The sequence below is a fragment of the Salvia miltiorrhiza genome, chromosome 4, assembly GCF_028751815.1.
Source record: "Salvia miltiorrhiza cultivar Shanhuang (shh) chromosome 4, IMPLAD_Smil_shh, whole genome shotgun sequence".
Classification (NCBI taxonomy): Eukaryota; Viridiplantae; Streptophyta; class Magnoliopsida; order Lamiales; family Lamiaceae; genus Salvia; species Salvia miltiorrhiza.
The window spans coordinates 49,176,760-49,196,232 of record NC_080390.1 but is presented as its reverse complement, the minus strand read 5'-3'; the positions used below and the strand labels follow the sequence as shown (position 1 = coordinate 49,196,232).

Sequence of the window (19,473 nt, the reverse complement as noted above, 5' to 3'; positions counted from 1 at the left end):
CCCCTCCTTCTCCATCGTTTCCCATTCTGTTTTTTCGCTGCAGAACTGTGGGCGAAAATATCCAACGGCGTCAAGACCTTCTAATCAAGAATCTGGAGAGATGGTTGAACAACAATAGTGAGGAGTCATCTACGTCTTCCACATCAGGTGAGAAGAAATTAAACTTACGATTCTTCGCCTGTGGGCCTTCGATTTTGGGTGTCTTTTTTTCATATCATTAAAATTACGATTCGTTTATGATATAATGGAAAAATTGTTGTTTACTAACAAATTCAGACTTCACTATGTTGACTGCTCTTGATTTTGTATATTTATTATGGTTCCCCTTAATTCTATTGTATTTGTTATTTCAATGGTTAAGAATTAGATTTGTAAAAACCTGAAGCTGCAAATTGACCCATAGAACTCCAATGTTCGCAATTTGCAGCGATATATTTGTAAAAACCTGAAGCTGCAAATTGACCCATATGATTGAATTAAAGATTACGACGATAGGATTAAAATTAAGCCAGCCTTGACACCATCAGACTCTTGTATCCCAACCCATTATCTTGCAGTTATGGATTCAGTTCTCTACAATTAAATTACTCAAAAGTGTAAAATTTCCAAATGATTTTTAAGTTGTGGGGATACGTTGGGAATTTTTAAAAAATTAAAGAGGTCAATTTTGGTAATTCATTTGGTTATCCAACATATTGATATGGATACCAAACACATGTCTAGATTAATTTGCCATGATATCAAACACATATCAGGATTAATTAATTCTTCATTATCCACACTAATTATCTGGTTACTTTATATCCTGATTAATTCCTTACTGAGTATCAAACGAGCCCCTAGTCATGAGGTTTAATACAAGTATAAGCCAGTTTGATAGGTGTATCACCGTTAATGAGTATTTCTATAGATTTTGGAGTGTTTGATAGGATTGTTAATTATCAGCCTTGGCCCGCAGAAAAGCCAAGGCCCGCACCTAATATACTGTTCCTTTTAGAAAAGTCATCCCGCACCCCCAAGTTAAATTATACTGATTTGTACAGTAACAAATATTAATTCTTTGTTGACAAATTTTATATCCCCCTCAACCCAACTTCAAAAATGAAAAAAGCAAATACTCTCATGAAATATATTTGTGTTCTTCGCAACTGGAACAACAGAGCTTTTTCTTCTTCGCAACTAGCCATCAACAACTAGCTACCATCGTCGCCACTATAAACTTCCATCCCCCAACCGAAAAACGTTGTGGCCCACAAAGAAATCGAAAGTGTCCATTGACGACCAAAAATCAATAAAGTGGTGGGGGTTGAGACTTTGTACACATTTGTTTGATAGTTTTTTTCTTCTTCTTAAATTAAGGTCAAAATGATAATTTGTTAATTTAATCTTAAGTTGTATATTGTCTATCAAACAAAAAAATTAGTTATCTCAAGGATTCTATCTTAATTATCAAACACAAATATACGATACTTATCACTCATTATTTACAATATTTATCTTAATTTAAGTTATTTTGCCATATCCTAATAAAATTATCAAACGGGGCCTAATAGAAGTAGACTGGTTTATTAGTTCATCGTGTCTACATCGTACAAGTTTTCCATATCACAAACTAAAATAAAAAGTTTTCTGCGTCACATTTCGGAACTAATATATATTTTTCTCTGTACAAAATCAATAAACAGATAATGAAGGAGCCATAGAATAAAAAATAGTAGTACTACTAGTTGTTTAAAACGTGGGTTAAATATTTACATTATGGAATGAAGTAGGGGTTTGGACATTGTCCATCTATGCAAAATTGAACCAAAGACATCGTAAAATATAATTACAACATGAGTATATGTGAGATCAACAGACATGAATCCTTGGCCATCATAGAAGAATTTCAAACCTTGATCGTTGGATGTATTCACATCCCCCCTCCACGCTTTCGACCCGGCCCCGCTCGTCAAGAATTGGATCGGGCTGCAACCAAACCCAAATGTAACACACATTAGATAATTACTAAAACATATAGAATAATATTTATTTATTAAAATAAATGAAAACACGGGTGTTTACCTTTTGGTGTCGCTGATGCGTTGGAGGCAATGATCGTGTCCGTTGATATAAAGATCAACATCGTTGGCCTAAAGATTCACCCCAAGAGTTAGATTCATCCTTCGATAGCAAGTGTCGTTAAACACTAATACTTCATCTGTCCACGAAATAAGTACCCATATTTCCTTTTTTGTCCGTCCACAAAATGAGTACCCATTTCCCTTTTTGGCAAGTGTACCCCACACAACACTTTAATCAATACACTCAAAAAGCTGTGACCCATATTCTATTCACACTACACTCAATATATTTCTTAAAACCCGTGCCATCCACAAATGGGTACTCATTTCGTGGACGGAGGGAGTATAATAGTATCGAGTAGATTTAGCCATTTATGAATCTTGTTTTTTTTTTTTTTTTTTAATTATTAAAAAAATTACCTGAAGAATTGGAAGAAGCTGATCTACAAGCTCTAGAGTGTCGCCATGGTGGCTCACACTTCGAATGGCATGATGACCCACCACAATTTTCCATGTCGCTTTCGAATTCTCCAATGCTAATTCAAGATCCTATTTGTTTTTGGACCATCAAGTAAAAATTAGAATTTAAGTAGGGGCATTTTAATTTAATCAAAATAAACAATCCAGCTAATTTAGTCAAATAAAGTTCAACCCAATTTTGAGCTAGATTCAATAAATGTGTCTTTTTTTAAGAGCTGCGTGTGCCATAAGACAAATATTAGACGGAATTAATAAAGTTTTAATGGATAATTATGTGACGGGACTAACATGTTTAATTGTTAATTAATTTGGTGCTTAATTGACGTGCTCTAGATGCACCCCTACAGTTTCGTTATGCATCTTGAAATAATTGTGCCCACACAAAACGTGTTGTGATTTGATACATTAATCTCTTGAGTCTTGACTATTTTTGTTTACTTTTTTGCACAAAAGGCCAAAATGGTACTTGAATAATTGAGATTTGTCACAATCTTGCTGTTGGCACCCACACCTATTTTTATGATAAAAATAACAATTGTATTTGATAAAACTTACTTTTAGCAAGTGGGCAGTAATAGGTTTTAGTAAGTAGAAATAAATACATTTAAAATAAAGTTGAGAAGATAAAACTTACTTTTAGTAAGTGGGCAATATAGGTTTTTACAGGGGACACGCCGCGCCAGTCATACACATGATCACCTGGATTTGTGAAATACTCATCCACAAATGGAGAGGTGTCCACGAAGAACAATTCTGCTAGCTCTGTCCAAAATAAATGAAGAAATATGAATATATAATAAAATGTAGATTACATAATGATATTGATTTAAAAATGAAACATGGAATTCCCTAAAAAAAAAGACAATGATACATGGAAGTAGAATAAAATAAAAAAGTAGGGTACCTGCATTGACAATAAAGGACCTCAAGCAAAGCCATCTACTGTCGATTTTTCTAAGCAATGGGCTCAGCTGGGCCACCGCATCACCTCTGTAATCATGGTTCCCCAAAACTGCATCCAACATAAACAACTTACTCTCACAAATCTTGACACATTTTCCTTTTTGAGTTGTTTCACAAATTTTAAAACATTTATAAATAAGGTAATAATTATTACATTCTCTCTCATACTTTATCACTTTTATTACCATCTCTCTCCTAATTTATTATTTTTATTACCATCTCGCTCATACTTTATGACTTTTATTACATTCTCTCTCATACTTTATCATTTTTATACTTTATTAATTACACATTTAAAACACTAATTTACAATTCCTTAATTCCCGTACCCAAACCAAACGTGTTAAGATTCATGAGACGGATGGAGTATTTATTTTCATTTTTTCAATTTACTAGCGACAGAAGCAACAAATTTAAATCTATTGTCTACTAAAAAAGAAAAGGTATTAATTATTCATGAAATGGGTCGTATCTAGATATAGCTAGCTCAAATTAAGTTATCGACGGCTTTTTGTTATGTATTAAAATGTTTACCATTTTCGAAATATCTATTATATAATAGGATTAAGCCTTAACCTATGTGGCATATCTAAAATCTCACCATTTCAAAATTTACCATATATAATCTTCATCATTTATTAATTAATTAACTATTACATTCTATATAAAGATTCATTAATCATAATAAATATAATTAATAATAAATGTGTATATATATAATAATATTAACATTACATATAATCTAAATTAATAAATTTTATTATTTATTTTTTCTAGATAAAAATTAGATTTACATGTCTGATAAGAAAAAAATTATAATCTATATATGATAAATTATTTTAATTGAATGTTAGTGATTAGATGTATATTTGTTATTAATTTTATATTTCTCAATAGCGTACATAGATGTTGCAATATATTATATTGTGTGAATATATATATATATATATATATATATATATATATATATATATATATATATTTATAATATTTATATTCTTAATTTTCAATAAAATTAATTTTAAATTAAGTTTGCATTGAGACATGCACGTATATGTAAATTATAAACGGGTCCGGTCATTGATTTACATGTTTGCATAATAAGGCACAAATTCTATAAACTGATTACTTTAAAACAAAATCTTATTTTATGTCTATCAAAATACTTAAAATTTTATTTTTATTTTTTATAAAATAAATCCATTCATTTTATTTATATAGGGAAGAAAAATATATTTTTCATTTCTGCAAACTTTATTTGTTTCTGTTCGTCCATTACTATAATAATAATAATAATAATAATAATAATAATAATAATAATAATAATAATAATAATAATCTATTCTATAATACGATTAGACCTTAGCCTACGTGACAGGCCTCAAATTCTTTCTTTTCAATCTCAATCTCCAACGTGGCATTTGAGAATCCAATCTATATATTCTCATTCTCACTTTTAAAACAAAAGTCACGCCTCCCTCTTCCTCACCCCATCGTCGTCGTCCCTGAATCCGGTCGTTGCGTCTCCCCCTTCACTGTCTCTCTCTTCTCTCAATCCTTTTCTCTCTCTAAAGTCGATTGCACACTCAAATCGAGCCCTAATTCCCCCCTTAAACTGCCCGCCTCATTCTCCCTCTAAATTTCGGCGTCGCCGCCGTCCTAAGGGCGGCGTTGCTCCGCCTCATCTCTGACTCCCTCTTCCATTCCTTAATTAGTTCGATTCTGTTTCCACTTCTTAAACCCATGAGAATTCTTCATTCGAAGCAATTAATACAAGAGCTCTAAGATTTCTTTTTCCTATAACCCGTTGCCGTTCCTTCTTCTAGACTCCGGCGAAATAGTCGCCGCTGAGCCCTGGAGTTCGTCCACCGTGCCGTCGACCCCCACCCCACCGACGACTTCTCTGTTTTGATACCTTGATTTCTGAATCTGCCGTGATTCTTCCTACACACCTTTGGTAAGTATTAAATTAGTTTCCTAATTTAATAACACGTTTCACTATTTTAAATATAGAATGATTATTATTTTAGAAAAAACAAATTTTGGAAAGAATTTTAACAATGGAAACTTATAACCTAGATTTTTAGCAGAGTTGCCAGAGCAGAGCTTCCACAGCAGAGGGCCAGAGCCAAGTTGCCAGAGTAGAGATGCCAGAGCAGAGCTGCCAGAGCAGAGATGCCAGAGCCAGAGCAGAGTTACCAGAGCAGAGTTGCCAGAGGAGAGCTGTCAGAGCAGAGTTGACATAGCAGAGCTTCCAGAGCAGAGCTGCCAGAGCCAGAGCAAACCAGAGTAGAGGGCCAGAGCCAAGTTGCCAGAGCAATCAGAGCCAGAGCCAAGTCGCCAGATCCAGAGTCAGAGCTAAGTCGTCAGAGTCAGAGTCAGAGCCAGAGCCAAATCGCCAGATTAGGCCTTAGTTAATTGCATACCTACATTCTTAATCCTCGATTTTCCGATATTTATAAGTTTTAATTGCATACCTAGATTTTTAGCTATAAATTCCTTAGTTAATAATGATTTACGCTGCATCGTGTTTTTTCAGCCAACACAAGGTACTTTTGTTCTTCTTTTGCTGTGTTTAGGGAGCAAAGCAAACCTTTTGCTGTGTAATTTTAGTGCTTCGTATTTGAATAAAATTTGTTTCTGACTTGTGAAAGATATGTTATAAGCCTTTCGACGGAATATGTAAATTACAGTTGATTGGGGTCCATATAATACTCCCTCCGTCCACGAAAAAGTGCCCCATTTGGGTGCTGGCACAAGTTTTAAGAAAGCTGAAAAAGGTGGTGTAAATGTGGTGTAAAAGACTAAAAGGGTAGTGTTAATGTATTGTGGTTACTTTTACTAATCTTGCACTAACTATTTGGCATTATTTTATTAGGTGAAAATTCAGAAAATAAATATATAAATAAAATGGAAAATAAATAAACTGGAAATAAATAAACTGGAAAATTCAAAAATAAATAAATAAATAAACTTGAAATTCAGAAAATAAATAAATAAATAAACTGAAAATTCAGAAAATAAATATATAAAAAAATGGAAAATAAATAAACTGAAAATAAATAAATAAACTGAAAATTCAGAAAATAAATAAATAAACTGGAAATAAATAAATAAATAAGTAAATAAACTGGAAAATAAATAAACTAAAAATTCAAAAATAAATAAATAACTAAACTTGAAATTCAGAAAATAAATAAATAAAATGGAAATAAATAAATAAATAAATAAACTGGAAATAAATTAACTGAAAATTCAGAAAAAAATAAATAAATAAACTGGAAAATAAATAAACTGAAAATTCGAAAATAAATAAATAAACTGAAAATTCAAAAATAAATAAACTTGAAATTCAGAAAATAAATAAATAAATAAACTGGAAATAAATAAATAAATAAGTAAATAAACTGGAAATAAATAAACTAAAAATTCAAAAATAAATAAATAAATAAACTTGAAATTCAGAAAATAAATAAAATAAATAAATAAATAAACTGAAAATTCAGAAAATAAATAAATAAACTGGAAATAAATAAATAAATAAATAAACTAAAAATTCAAAAATAAATAAATAAATAAACTTGAAATTCAGAAAATAAATAAACTGAAAATTAAGAAAATAAATAAATAAATGGGATTAATTGTGTGGGTTAATTGCATAGATTAAATAAAAGTGTGGATTTATTAATGACATAAGTTGTAAATAAATAGAAAAGTAAAGGGTATGAATGTACAAGAAGGTAAACATGACACTTTTTCGTGGAAAAAAAAAAGGGGTAAGTAGGACACTTTTTCGTGGACAGAGGGAGTACCATTTTGAGTTGCCAGAGTAAAGCTTCCAGAGCAGAGTTGCCATACCAGAGCTTCCAGAGCAGAGCTGCCAGAGCTAGAGCTAACCAGAGCAGAGCTTCCAGAGCAGAGGGTCAGAGCCACGTTGCTAGAGCAGAGATGCCAGAGCCAGTGCTAACCAGAGCATAGCTGACAGAGCCAGAGCTAACCAGAGCAGAGGTTCCAAAGCAGAGGGCCAGAGCCAATTTGCCAGAGCAGAGATGCCAGAGCAGAGCTGCCAGAGCAGAGATTCCAGAGCTAAGTCATTAAAGTCAGAGCCAGAGCCAAGTCGCCAGATCCAGAGTCTGATGCAGCCCAAGGTTCGTTGGTGCAAGACCCGGTGCATGTCTCTGTTGGTCCGGTTACAAGAGCACGAGCCAAGAAGTTCAAGGAGAGCTTGATGAGCTTAGTTCAAGAAGTGTGGGCTCAAGAGTTGATGAAGAAACCTATTGGAGATGGTGGAGTCGGCCCAAGTCTAATTAATCTCATTACATGCGAGTGGGCCGAAGCTTGAAGATTTGATTTATTTTGAAGACTTCATTTATTTATTTCAGCTTTGTTATTTTTTCGCAGCCCATGAGTTAAAGGGCCTTGTTATTTTCGGATTTTAGTAGTAAGGGCCTTGTTTGGCTTATTAGGGCTTGTTTTTAAGTTGTTTCCTTATTAGACTAGGTTTAGTTGTGCCTATATATATGGCTGTTACATGTTGGACGAAAATTACCTACTTTTATCAATAAACTTGTGAGTTTTATTTTCTCTCTTGAGAATCTCGAATTCCTCTTGATTATTCCAAGACGAATTCAATTATCGACGTAACGGCGAGTCAACCAACCCTCGTCGGGTGTCATTCAGCGTCCCCGAGTTGCTGCGTCAACTGCACGTTGGGGTATAGGGCATTCAGTCGCCTATATCATTCCGTGGGTTAGATTCAGAGGTTTTGAGATTCCATCATTTCCGTCCAAGTTCAGTCTTCCGCGTGCGTTGTGTTCGATCGATCGGCAAGGATCGTATCAGAGTCAGAGATAAGTCATTAGAGTCAGAGCGGGATGATGATGACAGAATCCAGCTCAGTAATTAGGGGACAACGACTTGACAAGTTATAATTTAATAATAGCCTTAATTAGTTTAATCGCGAGCATGCGGAATAGATGACCAAACGAATTTACTACTTTACCCCAACTGTAATGCCTATAAATACATACGATGATGACATAAAGCACACGCTCTCTCTTTTACTGCTTTAAGAACTCTTCTCTTTCCTTTCTCTCTAGAGTTTGAACTAATAAAATTACATATATAAATAAAATATCTAAATTGTTAGAGTTATGTTTGTTAGATAGTTGACAATTGGAGTCATGGTTGAATATAATTTCATATTTGATGATGGTCTCTCAAACTCTAGATGAGATGATGCTCAAAACTCCATACAAGATGATGCTCTTTCAAGTTTTAGACGAGATGATTCTCTTTCAAGTTTCAAACAAGATGATGCTCAGAAGTTAGAGGTGATCTGTTAAGTTTGCGACGAGCTGATGCCCACAACTTGGTTGGTCTTAAAACTCCAAATGATACGATGTTCGATAAATCAGTTATGGTCTTTTAAATATCAGGCGATATTATTTTCATAATTAGTTATGCTTTTAGAAGTTCAGAATTATATGATACCTATGTCAAATTTATATGTATTTCTACTCTTTTTTTCTTACGCGTCAACTTTTTATAAAATTTCATATGAAAACTAATGGGTATTTTTATGATCTCAACAAAATTAATAATTTAATTGCTAAAAGTTGTTGACATTAATATAATTTAAAATGTATTACTAATTTAATTTAATTTAATTAATTATATAAATAATTTACATAAAAAATTATTATTTTATATAATTATCATAAGAATAACATAAAATATATAAATTACAAGAAAATATGTACCCGTCGAATTTCGACGGGTAATACACTAGTATATAATTAATAAGAGTTCCATTCTACTAATGTATCAGTATTGAGATTAATGCGATAATAAATGCTTGAGATTGCAATTTGGATTAAAAAGCACCAAACTATTAAAAATTTAAATTTTAATTACTCTCATTAAACTATAAATAACGAAAACTAAAAAATTGTACTAACCATTAAACCACTGCTTTTGGAGGCTCTTGGCCGTGTAAATATCGGTGAAAGAATCAACAAAGTTTGGATCTTCCACGCCCTTCAATCCATTATCGTAGAAATTATCACCAGTTGACACCACAAAATCTATGTCCATTTTTTCACCTATTCTTCCCATCTGCAAAATTTAACAAAATTTACCATCTCCACACACAAACATATTTACGTAAATTAATGAGAGAAATTCACAAAATAATTAGAAAAGAAGAACATTGCATACCTGAAAAGCAACTCGTGATTGGTTGAATTCACCCTTTCTTCCCCAATCTCCGACGACCAGAAATCGGAGCGTTCCGTCGCCTTTTGTGGTCTGTTCGAATCTTTCCAAATCCGCTGAGATTCTGCAAACAATTAACAATACGACTAACAGAACCATGGTTTTGTGGTAACTCCCCATGGCTCTGTGTTTTGTTTCTGTATTTAGAAGAACGAGTTTGTTGGGAGAAGAGAGCTAAAAACCAGATACACAGATACAGAGGGAGAATATGGAAAGTGACGCTAATTTTCTAGTTAATTTTTTATGGAGTCGAAGATTTATATAGGAACGTTTTAGATGAGCAATTTTTTATTTTATTCTATTGATATGAGCAAATATTTATGATTGGTTTATTGGATTCATAACTAGTATATGATGATGATTTAATGTCAGCTTTTGTATGGTATATTGAATTGATTTTCAACATTCTATAATTTATAGGGCTACATTGGATTAACGGAGCTTAGTTTTTTGTTGTTCTTAAATCTTTACGCAAAAGGAATCATAACAGTTTCGTTCAAGGAAATTTAAATAAACGTGAATAGTCATTCTTTTTTTGTTTTGTGTGTGTTTTTGGATAAACAAATAAATTTAATTAGTTTTAGAGAAAAGTTGAGTGGCGATGAGTGATTGTTAGGATTGGACAGAGTTATGCGAATATGCTGATGGGATCTCCAACACCAATGGGATGATGCCAAAACTGGAGGGAATTTTTTGGGGGTGGGGCGAGATTCTCCGGATATTCGGATCATTTAATTGATTGTAAGTGGAGTTTCGCCAAATTTTTCGTATTTTTGAGTTTTGACATCCTATTTTTCTCTCTTACTATGTGTACGTTCGCTTTTCAAAGATTAATTACAATACTGGATTTAAAGTCTGTTATGGTAAGATTTTTGAAGAATTCCGTTTAGCAAAGCATAAGTGTTTTACTTTTGTTGTGTCTTGTGTTTATAAATGTCTAATCTAGATGTTGTATAGATGGATTCTGAAACCTTAAATAATTTAAATTTTGTTATGGAAAAAAGGTAAAATTATAAATTATAAATATACTTAATATCCTTCACAGTTTGATCAAATTGATACAACTGATATATCCCTCCTATATAATAAACAAATTTATGTCGTGACATTTGGTCAATTTCTTAATGAGGTGTTTGATTCTTAGAATTAAATAGGATTAGTCTTATACGGCTTGTGAGTCTTGGACTATCACATGTGATAAAAATAATTTGAAGTTTAATTCAATTTCGAGCAATTGAACGCCCTCTAAATATATAACAATGTCTCTAGTATATAAAAATATATGATTAGTAAATTTGATATTTCCCATGTCCACAATAAGTATGGTATGGATGGAAGGACGGGCACATGTTTTAATAAAATATTGAAAGTTATGTATAAATTGAAGAAATAGTCCCACCAAATTGATTTGTTAAGTCATAAATAAATGATTTGTGAGATTAGTTTCTTGTAAATATTGTGTAAAAATTATGTAAAGTATAAGGGTATATCATATACTTCATCCGTCCACGAAAGAACTTTGTCCATAAAAGAACTTTCTATCTATTTTTTGACTATACCCCACCACTTACTTTTCACTTTTTCATCACTTTCAATACTAATTACAATACCTTTACACCACTCTCAATACACTCAACAACCTTTTCTCCACTTTTAATATACATTCAACAATTTTTTTCTTAAAACTTGTGCCACTCCCTCCTAGGAAGTTCTTTCGTGGACGGAGGGAGTATGACCTAAAATGGAAAGACCACACTTTTTGTGAACGGACTAAAATGACTAAAGACCACACTTATCGTGGATGAAGAGAGTATTAAAATTTTGTAATAAACCAGCACAATTTTAATATATGTCAACCTAGTATTATATTGTAAAATGATATCATTATTAATTTCATAATTGTAGTGGGCAAAATTCGTCAACTTGGCTGAAGCCCAATTGACATTCGAAGCTGGCCCAATGGATCAAGCAACCCGGTCCATCCAGTCCGATAAGCTTCAGACCAACTTGGGTAGACAATGATGATAGACCAATTACTTAAGAAAACCTATTCGCCCAGCCCGATAAGTCAAAGTTTAAGTTGTTCTGTATTATGCTTTGGTGGATGTGGTATTGGCTCTGTAACTGTAAGGTTAAGCATGAGGCCAACTACAAGGACGAGTTGGAGCTGGCTGAGGGTTGCACTAACTACTTGCGAACCTTCCATGAGGCAAACATGAACATTCTTTCTCGCAATAGTGGGCTGCCCCAAGAAGGTGATCGGATATGGAAACCGCCACCACCGAGAGTGTTTCACTTGGACATTGACGTCTCTGTGCATGCAGACGGAAATGCTACGGGGGTGGGTTTCCTGGTCCGGAATTCTTCAGGGACTATTATTGTTGCGGCTGCTCATCGGGTGGGATGAATGAAGACTATTTTAATGGGTGAGTTGCATGCTATGATGCTCGGAATCAACTTTTGCCTGGAGAATAGCTTGGGGCCGCTTTTGGTTTTTATTGATTCTCTTCTGGCAATACACGTTGTGCATGAAGATTTTAAGGGTTTGGATTCGCTTTGTGATTATCTTTTCGATATTTTTGCTCAAGAAAATGAGCATATTGTGTTAGATTTTTGTCATGTTCGTAGAGAAGTTAATAGGGCGGCTCATTGTTTGGCGAATTTTGCTGCTTCTTTTGATGGTGTAATGTTCTGGAAGTCTAACTTTCTGGCTTGACTTTCCGAAATTGCTCTTCATGATTTAATATAAGGTTTTTTCCCCTTAAAAAAAAAGAAGTGTGTCACATATTGTTCAACTATTTTATAAAATTATGGTGTCGTGCCAACAAAATACGAGATATTAGTGAAATTGAAATTGAATAATAGAAAATTAAAAAAATATATTTTATATGTTCGTTGTCATTCTAATTTTTTATACATTTTCAATCATAGATATACTCTTTTCAAATTACACACAAGTTCACAAAACTTTTCAACACTAAATTATAAAATAAGATATTATATCGAGCACTTGAATTCTTAATAAAATAAAAAACCACTAAATATAACATTTATTAAATAAGAGAAAATTATACAATAAAAAAACATTAAAATAAACTACAATGTACACATCAATTTAAAGCAAACGAAGTTGACTGTCATTCAAGATTCGAAATTGGTATTATTCCCACTGATGTTCAATTAAATAAGTAAATAAACTAAATCTAGCAAACATTAATATAAATAAATTTGGGATCTTAGTTAGATTTAATAAAATGTAATCAATAGTCCATATTGTAAAAGCCCACGTTAAATAAAATTAATCAGTTTTAAAATAAAATACAATATGATCTTTTTCATATAAGATTAGTTTCTTTCTCGAATTTACAAGAGATTTTTATATAATATGATTAACATAAAAGGCACCAGATAAATTACAACATAATAAACAGAAATAATTATTGAAGTTTGGGCTTGGATTTAAAAGAAAAGCTCAAATACGAGTAGGCTCGGGCCAGGATTAAGCCGGCCGAATACGAGTAGGCCCGGCCCAGTTGACAGTCTTCCTCCTAAACTCATCGCACCGCCGCGGCCATTTCCCTGCACATGCCTCAGTTCTCCTCAGACGATAAAACCTTATTCACGGACAGGGCTGAGACTGAGAGTTTCTCTTCTCATCGCGAATCGAAATGGTAAGGATGCTAACTCAATACGCGCAGGCTTCAATTCTCCTCAGACGGTTAAACCTCATTATTTTGTTTGAAAATAAAAAATTATAGTACTAGAGAAATCAGAAAGCCCTAAATTAAATGTAAACGCCGCTCCTTTTTTTCTTGCCTATTTCTGTCCTGCTACGTTTCTTCACTCTACCAGACGCTGGCTTCTAATGGTATTTCTTCAACCAAACCTTTATATTTCTTCAATCCATAAAGAATTTGGTCTTAAATGTAACATTTCAAAGTTTGGAAAGATGTTTGCGTTTTCAATAGAAGAAACGCATATATGCGTTTTTACTGTTCAGAACCTGATAAAAAACGCAAAATGCGTTTAATTTTGCAGTATTGTTATTGCTTACTGCATTTTGAGTTTGCAGTATGGTTGGAGATGTCACCTAATCTGAATTCTTACAAATTGTTGGCCATGAAGCCTGTAGCTTTCTGAAAAATATGCCCTAATTTGATGTAACTAACAATGCCTAATGATTCATTTATATTGTTTTTTTTGGATCAACAACACGAACCTACCTGAAAATTTACAATCAGTCTTTAAGTTTGGAAGAGTTTCCAGTTATTTTATTGTTCATGCTTTCCGCTTATCTCGAATTTTTCATTTTAGTGTACTGTTAAAGTTATTGTTAGGAGCCTTATAGTTGTAGAGATTTCACTTAGATAAGTTATCTTTACAGAAAGAGGAACATTAGCTCCCCTCCTTCGAAGGCATTCATCAGGTACTTTACTTTAATCTTTAGTCGTTTTGGTTGATGTTAGCTGTGAATCTTCATTTCGGCAACTGTTTTAGGGATCCATCAATGTCAAAGATTGAGGATAGCATCCCGAATCCATTCACTGCCGAAAAGTATTAATCGTCAACTATTGCATTGAAGCTTAAGTTTTCTGTCTAGGGTTTAAACCAACATGGAAACGAATTCCTTGCTTTCCGTTTCCAGAAGCCCCGCCCTTGTGAGATCACATTGTGTGAAACCTACTTCGGGGCATGGTGCATTGAGTTACTTGCCATGTCTGACTACCCCTCTTAGACATAAAAAAAGAACAACTCTTACTATCAGAGCCACTTCATCTGCTGATGCGGGTAGTGCGTCATCTTCTGAATCAAAGAGTCTGCTCTCGCTGGTTCTGGATGTTCCTCGGGCAATCTGGAAGCAAACTTTAAAACCTTTGAGTGATTTTGGTTTCGGTGGGAAAAGCGTGTGGGAGGGTGGAGTTGGCTTGTTCCTTATTTCTGGGGCGTTTCTATTGGCCTTTAGCTTGGCTTGGTTGAGGGGGTTTCAATTAAGATCAAAGTTTAACAAGTATTTGGCTGCAATTGAGTTTGATCAGGCTTCTGGCATTTCCACTGGAACACCTGTAAGGATTAGAGGGGTAAATGTTGGCAATGTGATTCGTGTGAATCCCTCATTGAGGAATATTGAGGCTATTGTTGAGGTGAGGCTGTGATACAAGTTTTTGACTTGTTTTCCAGTTGTGGGGCTTCATTGTGTTTTGATAATCACTGAATTTTTCAGATTGAAGATGATAAAGTTATAATACCACGGAACTCGCTGGTTGAAGTCAATCAATCTGGTCTTCTTATGGAAACACTCATCGATATCACACCTCAAGACCCTATTCCAGTGCCATCAGTTGGGCCTCTTCATGCGGGTTGTGTTAAAGAGGGTCTAATTGTGTGTGACAGACAAAAAATAAAGGGGCGCCAAGGAGTGAGTTTGGATGCGTTGGTTGGAATATTTACTCGCATTGGCCGTGAAGTTGAAGGAATAGGTGTTGCGAATACTTATTCATTGGCTGAACGGATTGCTGCTGTTGTTGAAGATGCTAGACCTTTGCTTACAAAGGTATGGTTTTTGTTTTTTGACTGTTGCTCTATCCTGAGTCAGCTTCCTTGGTGACCTTTTCACTGTTATGAATTTATAGTATGTGCCATTTTACTTTTGGATGTAAATTTAGATACTAGTCAATTCTTTGACTAAATATTTCGACACTTCATAAAGATGTCTTGCTCTAAATCTCAAGTATATTGTTCTATATGAATGTTAGTCTGTGCTCCGTTGAATACTCTTGCATATAGTAAATTACATGGAGTGTATTCTCATGCAAGATTCGGTCTTTGATGTAGTGATTTCTCAGATTCAAGCTCTAGCTGAAGATGTAGAGCCTTTACTGGCTGAAGTTCATGATAGTGGTTTGCTGAAAGAAGTTGAGAATTTAACCAAAAGCCTTACACGAGCTTCTGAAGATCTGAGGTAGGCTGTAGTCTTCAGTGTGGTTTTCACTTGAATAGTTATACAAATTAAGCAATACTTGATACTAAACCATCCATAGTGCAATAGATTTTATTTTTGGTATAGAAATTCTTGAGCTTTCTATTCAAAATGCAATTGATTGCACTTTTTCCTCCTTTGTATTGGGATATGTGCACCATTTACTTCACCTATGTCCACAAATCCATTTGACCCAGGTATCTCATGATTTTTGTTTCAAAATTCAAGAGTTTCTTGCCAACTAGTTTGTCCGTATCTTATCTATGATGTTTGTGGCATTGCTTATTGGTTCTTTGAAAATTGGCTGATGATGTGGAATATGCAGAAAGGTACAATCATCAATATTAACTCCAGAGAACACAGAACTAATTCAGAAGTCTATCCATACCCTCATTTTCACATTGAAGAACGTTGAGGTATGTTCACCTAGCATGTGAAGTTTAGAATGTGCATCATCTCTCTTTATATCATCATTGCAAAAAATTGTGTTTTCTTCACGGCCAATCAACATGTGCAGAATATAAGCTCCGATGTATTGGGATTTACTGGGGATGAAGCCACAAGAAAGAACTTGAAATTGCTCATTAAGTCTCTCAGCCGGCTACTATGAAGCAATTTTTTTTTTGTTGATTTAGTCTGTGTGCTATATATTGAAATCAGAGGTGAGCTTAATTCAGGTAAGATGTTTTTGGATGCGAGTATGATGGTGCTACTCTGTTTTGGGCATTGAAAAGTAAATGCTTGAAGAAGGAGCTGACTTGGTGTGTGTTCTTCATGATAGATGTTTCCTTGTTCTTCACCATAGATGCTTGCTTTGGATGTGACTTGCAGCATATATACCCATATTGGAAGAAAGATGCTTTGTTCTTTAAATTGGTGAACCTTGCCATTGTTTTGTACTCTTAGATCAGATGCTCTATTTCTAGATTACAAGAAACACAAATAATGATTACCACTCAAACTCTTATTCATTTGTTCTACCTCACCTCTAACTAATACAACATCGTTTTGGGCATATTAGCTTTTTCTATCAATTTTTGCATCAAAATTGAAATTTAAGATTGAAAATATAATCCTATTTGGGTGAAATGAACTCTAATAAACGAGTATGAATAAAATAACCTTAAAGAAAAAATTAATGAGAAACCATACGATGGAAAACCAGCAAAAGTAATAGCGTTACGTAAAAAGTGGGGCGGAAGATTTAAAATTTGAAAGGGTGAAGTAATCCACGTATGAGTGCCCATATGCACCTCATAAATCTCAAATTACACAACATTTTCATATATTTTGAGGCCTCGATTATCTACAGAATTTGGGCATGCACGTAGCTCAGCAGAAACGTATATCCCAACACCTATTGCTTTTTTTTTTTTCAAAAATTTGTTACAACCAAAGAAAGGAAAAAATCCACTCAAACTCTAGCTCCTAGGGTGACTCGAACCCCCGACCTATTGGTTGGAGGGGAAGCGTCTTACCAACAGACTGCGCTTCATCATCATCCCAACACCTATTGCTTCATCTGGAAAATAATTATTTCAAATAAGGAAAATCAAATTACTAATAGTTAATCTGTTATTGATGAGTAGTAAAATGAAGTAAAATCTCTTCTTTCATGATCATCAATCATCCCAAATATAACTTGATGACAAACACGATGGTTAGAATTGCTTTTTTCCTCATTTTGCTAATTTCAAAATGAATTAATAATTCATGCCATTTTTGCATCGACCACGAGTATTTCATTCATTTTGCTTGTATTGTTAGCCTACTATTTATGATCAACATAGAAAAGTTGCAATCTTTATGCCTTTTTGTCTTAACTGCATCCATTTTGATGAGCTTTTGGTGCCTATATATATACACACACTCCTGTTACATAATGTATGAATAAGTCATCCCATTATGTCTCATTTGTTCTATAACTCCTTATTGATATGGCCACTATTGCTGATGACGTCCTTCTCTCTGAAACTTCCAAGCAAAGCTGTAGAACTTTCCAGAATCCAGCATCTGAGCAAGAGAGACGACCATTCTATCGCATTTTTGGCTGTGGGAGATTGGGGAAGAGATGGGAATTTCAACCAATCTAGAGTTGCTACTCAGGTCTATTGTTTTCCTACTTTAATGTGCACTCTAAAGTTCCATATACTTTTGTTTTACCACTCTCACTCTGAGCTTCAACCAGATGATGATATGTTACACAATCTGAAAATAAAGTAAATTTATTTTGATTCAGTTTCCTAGTTGTAGCAAACTGCAATTAAATTGCTATGCATTTATGCAGATGGGATATGTTGGAAAGAAACTGGGAATCGATTTTGTGATCTCCACCGGTGATAACTTCTACACTAAAGGATTGAAGGGCGTAGATGATCGAGCATTTCAAACATCATTTACAAATATCTACACTGCCAAAAGCCTTAGAAAGCCATGGTACTCAGGTGAAAATCTCATCATATCTTGATCTGCAATATTAAGGCCTATTGCTTCACTCCTGTCACATATTATCCTTGCATCAAAGGACAGTGTTGGGGAACCACGATTATCAGGGGAACGTCGAGGCTCAGTTAAGTCCAGCACTTAAAAAACTTGACAGAAGATGGAACTGTAAGAGAAATTTCATAGTTGAAGCAGGTAGTGCTGCTGCTTCTCTCTGGTTCAAAATCTTGGCCTTAGTTACAAGCACTAACTCACTCGTTTGTGTATCGCTCTTGCTAGGAGCCGCGGATATCTTCTTTGTTGATACGACTCCGTTTGTACAGAAGTACTTCGACAATCCTAAGAAGCAGGAGTTTGATTGGAGAAATGTGTTTCCAAGAGAGAGATATCTCTCTTCCACCTTAAAAGTGCGTGCAACATAATGTATTCTTGATTGTTTTTTGCTTGAGAGATAAACTTATACTTGGATGTGTTAATTTTAGAATCTGAATTTGTCACTGGAAAATTCCAAGGCACGTTGGAAAATAGTGGTTGGACACCACACAATAAGAAGCATTGGATATCATGGTGACACTCAAGAAATGCTAGATCACTTTCTCCCAGTTCTTGAGGTACTTTCTTTAACAAAACACACACACACACATAACATGTTGAAAGATTTCAGGATTCAATGAAACTATATATTGAAACCTGTTATAGGCTCAGAAGGTGGATATGTACATCAATGGGCATGACCACTGCTTGCAGCACCTTAGCAATGGGCGCGGGTATATATGTTCTAGAAACTTCTATTTTGGCAAATACATGTAGAAATTTGTGTTTTTTGACATACATGAATGCAGCTCAATGCAGTTCCTAACAAGTGGGGGTGGTTCAAAGGCTTGGAAGAATATAATCCATTATGGAATGCACAATGAGAGCATGCACTTCTACCATGATGGCCAAGGCTTCTTGTCTGTAGAGGTTGCTCGGGATAATGCCAAGATAGCATTTTACGACGTTTCTGGGAGACCTCTTCATCGTCTCAAACTCCAAAAGGGAAACAAAAAGAAGCTATTTACCTAAGCGTTCAAACAGATTTCAGCTGCTGTAAAATATATACATGCTGTATTGTAATGTGTTTTGTGTTGACATGCAACATTGTTGTTTTCTTTGGGTAACCAACTTCTTTGATCTTACATCAGCGTCATGTCGAAAGTTTGAACCTATTTATTTTTATATATAAATAATTAATGCGATACAATTTTTGTATCGCAAGAATTTCCACCAGCC

At 34.2% G+C, this 19,473-nt stretch overlaps 3 protein-coding genes across 4 annotated transcripts; 2 read left to right on the top strand and 1 right to left on the bottom strand.

The window, feature by feature from the left end:
• Positions 1-1,702: 1,702 nt before the first annotated feature.
• LOC131020142 (purple acid phosphatase 17-like) lies at positions 1,703-10,294 on the bottom strand. Its single transcript, XM_057948828.1, has 7 exons — positions 9,726-10,294; positions 9,467-9,623; positions 3,448-3,555; positions 3,178-3,305; positions 2,484-2,612; positions 2,065-2,132; positions 1,703-1,968 (listed from the first exon to the last, which is right to left on the bottom strand). The coding sequence occupies exons 1-7, from the start codon at positions 9,900-9,902 to the stop codon at positions 1,752-1,754; spliced, it is 984 nt and encodes a 327-aa protein (XP_057804811.1). The 5' UTR covers positions 9,903-10,294; the 3' UTR covers positions 1,703-1,751.
• A 4,101-nt stretch (positions 10,295-14,395) lies between these two features.
• LOC131020140 (protein TRIGALACTOSYLDIACYLGLYCEROL 2, chloroplastic-like) lies at positions 14,396-16,774 on the top strand. Of its 2 annotated transcripts, XR_009100616.1 has the most exons (6): positions 14,396-14,923; positions 15,004-15,333; positions 15,626-15,741; positions 16,085-16,175; positions 16,277-16,436; positions 16,541-16,774. XR_009100616.1 is itself a non-coding variant. In XM_057948826.1 (5 exons), exons 1-5 carry the CDS (start codon positions 14,396-14,398, stop codon positions 16,367-16,369), a joined length of 1,158 nt encoding a protein of 385 aa, XP_057804809.1. In that variant the 3' UTR covers positions 16,370-16,774. The 2 variants fall into 2 exon arrangements, 1 of the variants encoding a protein (XP_057804809.1); XM_057948826.1 differs by having other exon boundaries at positions 16,277-16,774.
• Positions 16,775-16,887: 113 nt separating this feature from the next.
• Positions 16,888-19,427, top strand: LOC131020141 (purple acid phosphatase 3-like). Its single transcript, XM_057948827.1, has 7 exons — positions 16,888-17,865; positions 18,047-18,203; positions 18,289-18,396; positions 18,481-18,608; positions 18,684-18,812; positions 18,901-18,968; positions 19,044-19,427. Exons 1-7 carry the CDS (start codon positions 17,665-17,667, stop codon positions 19,264-19,266), a joined length of 1,014 nt encoding a protein of 337 aa, XP_057804810.1. The 5' UTR covers positions 16,888-17,664; the 3' UTR covers positions 19,267-19,427.
• Positions 19,428-19,473: the final 46 nt, after the last annotated feature.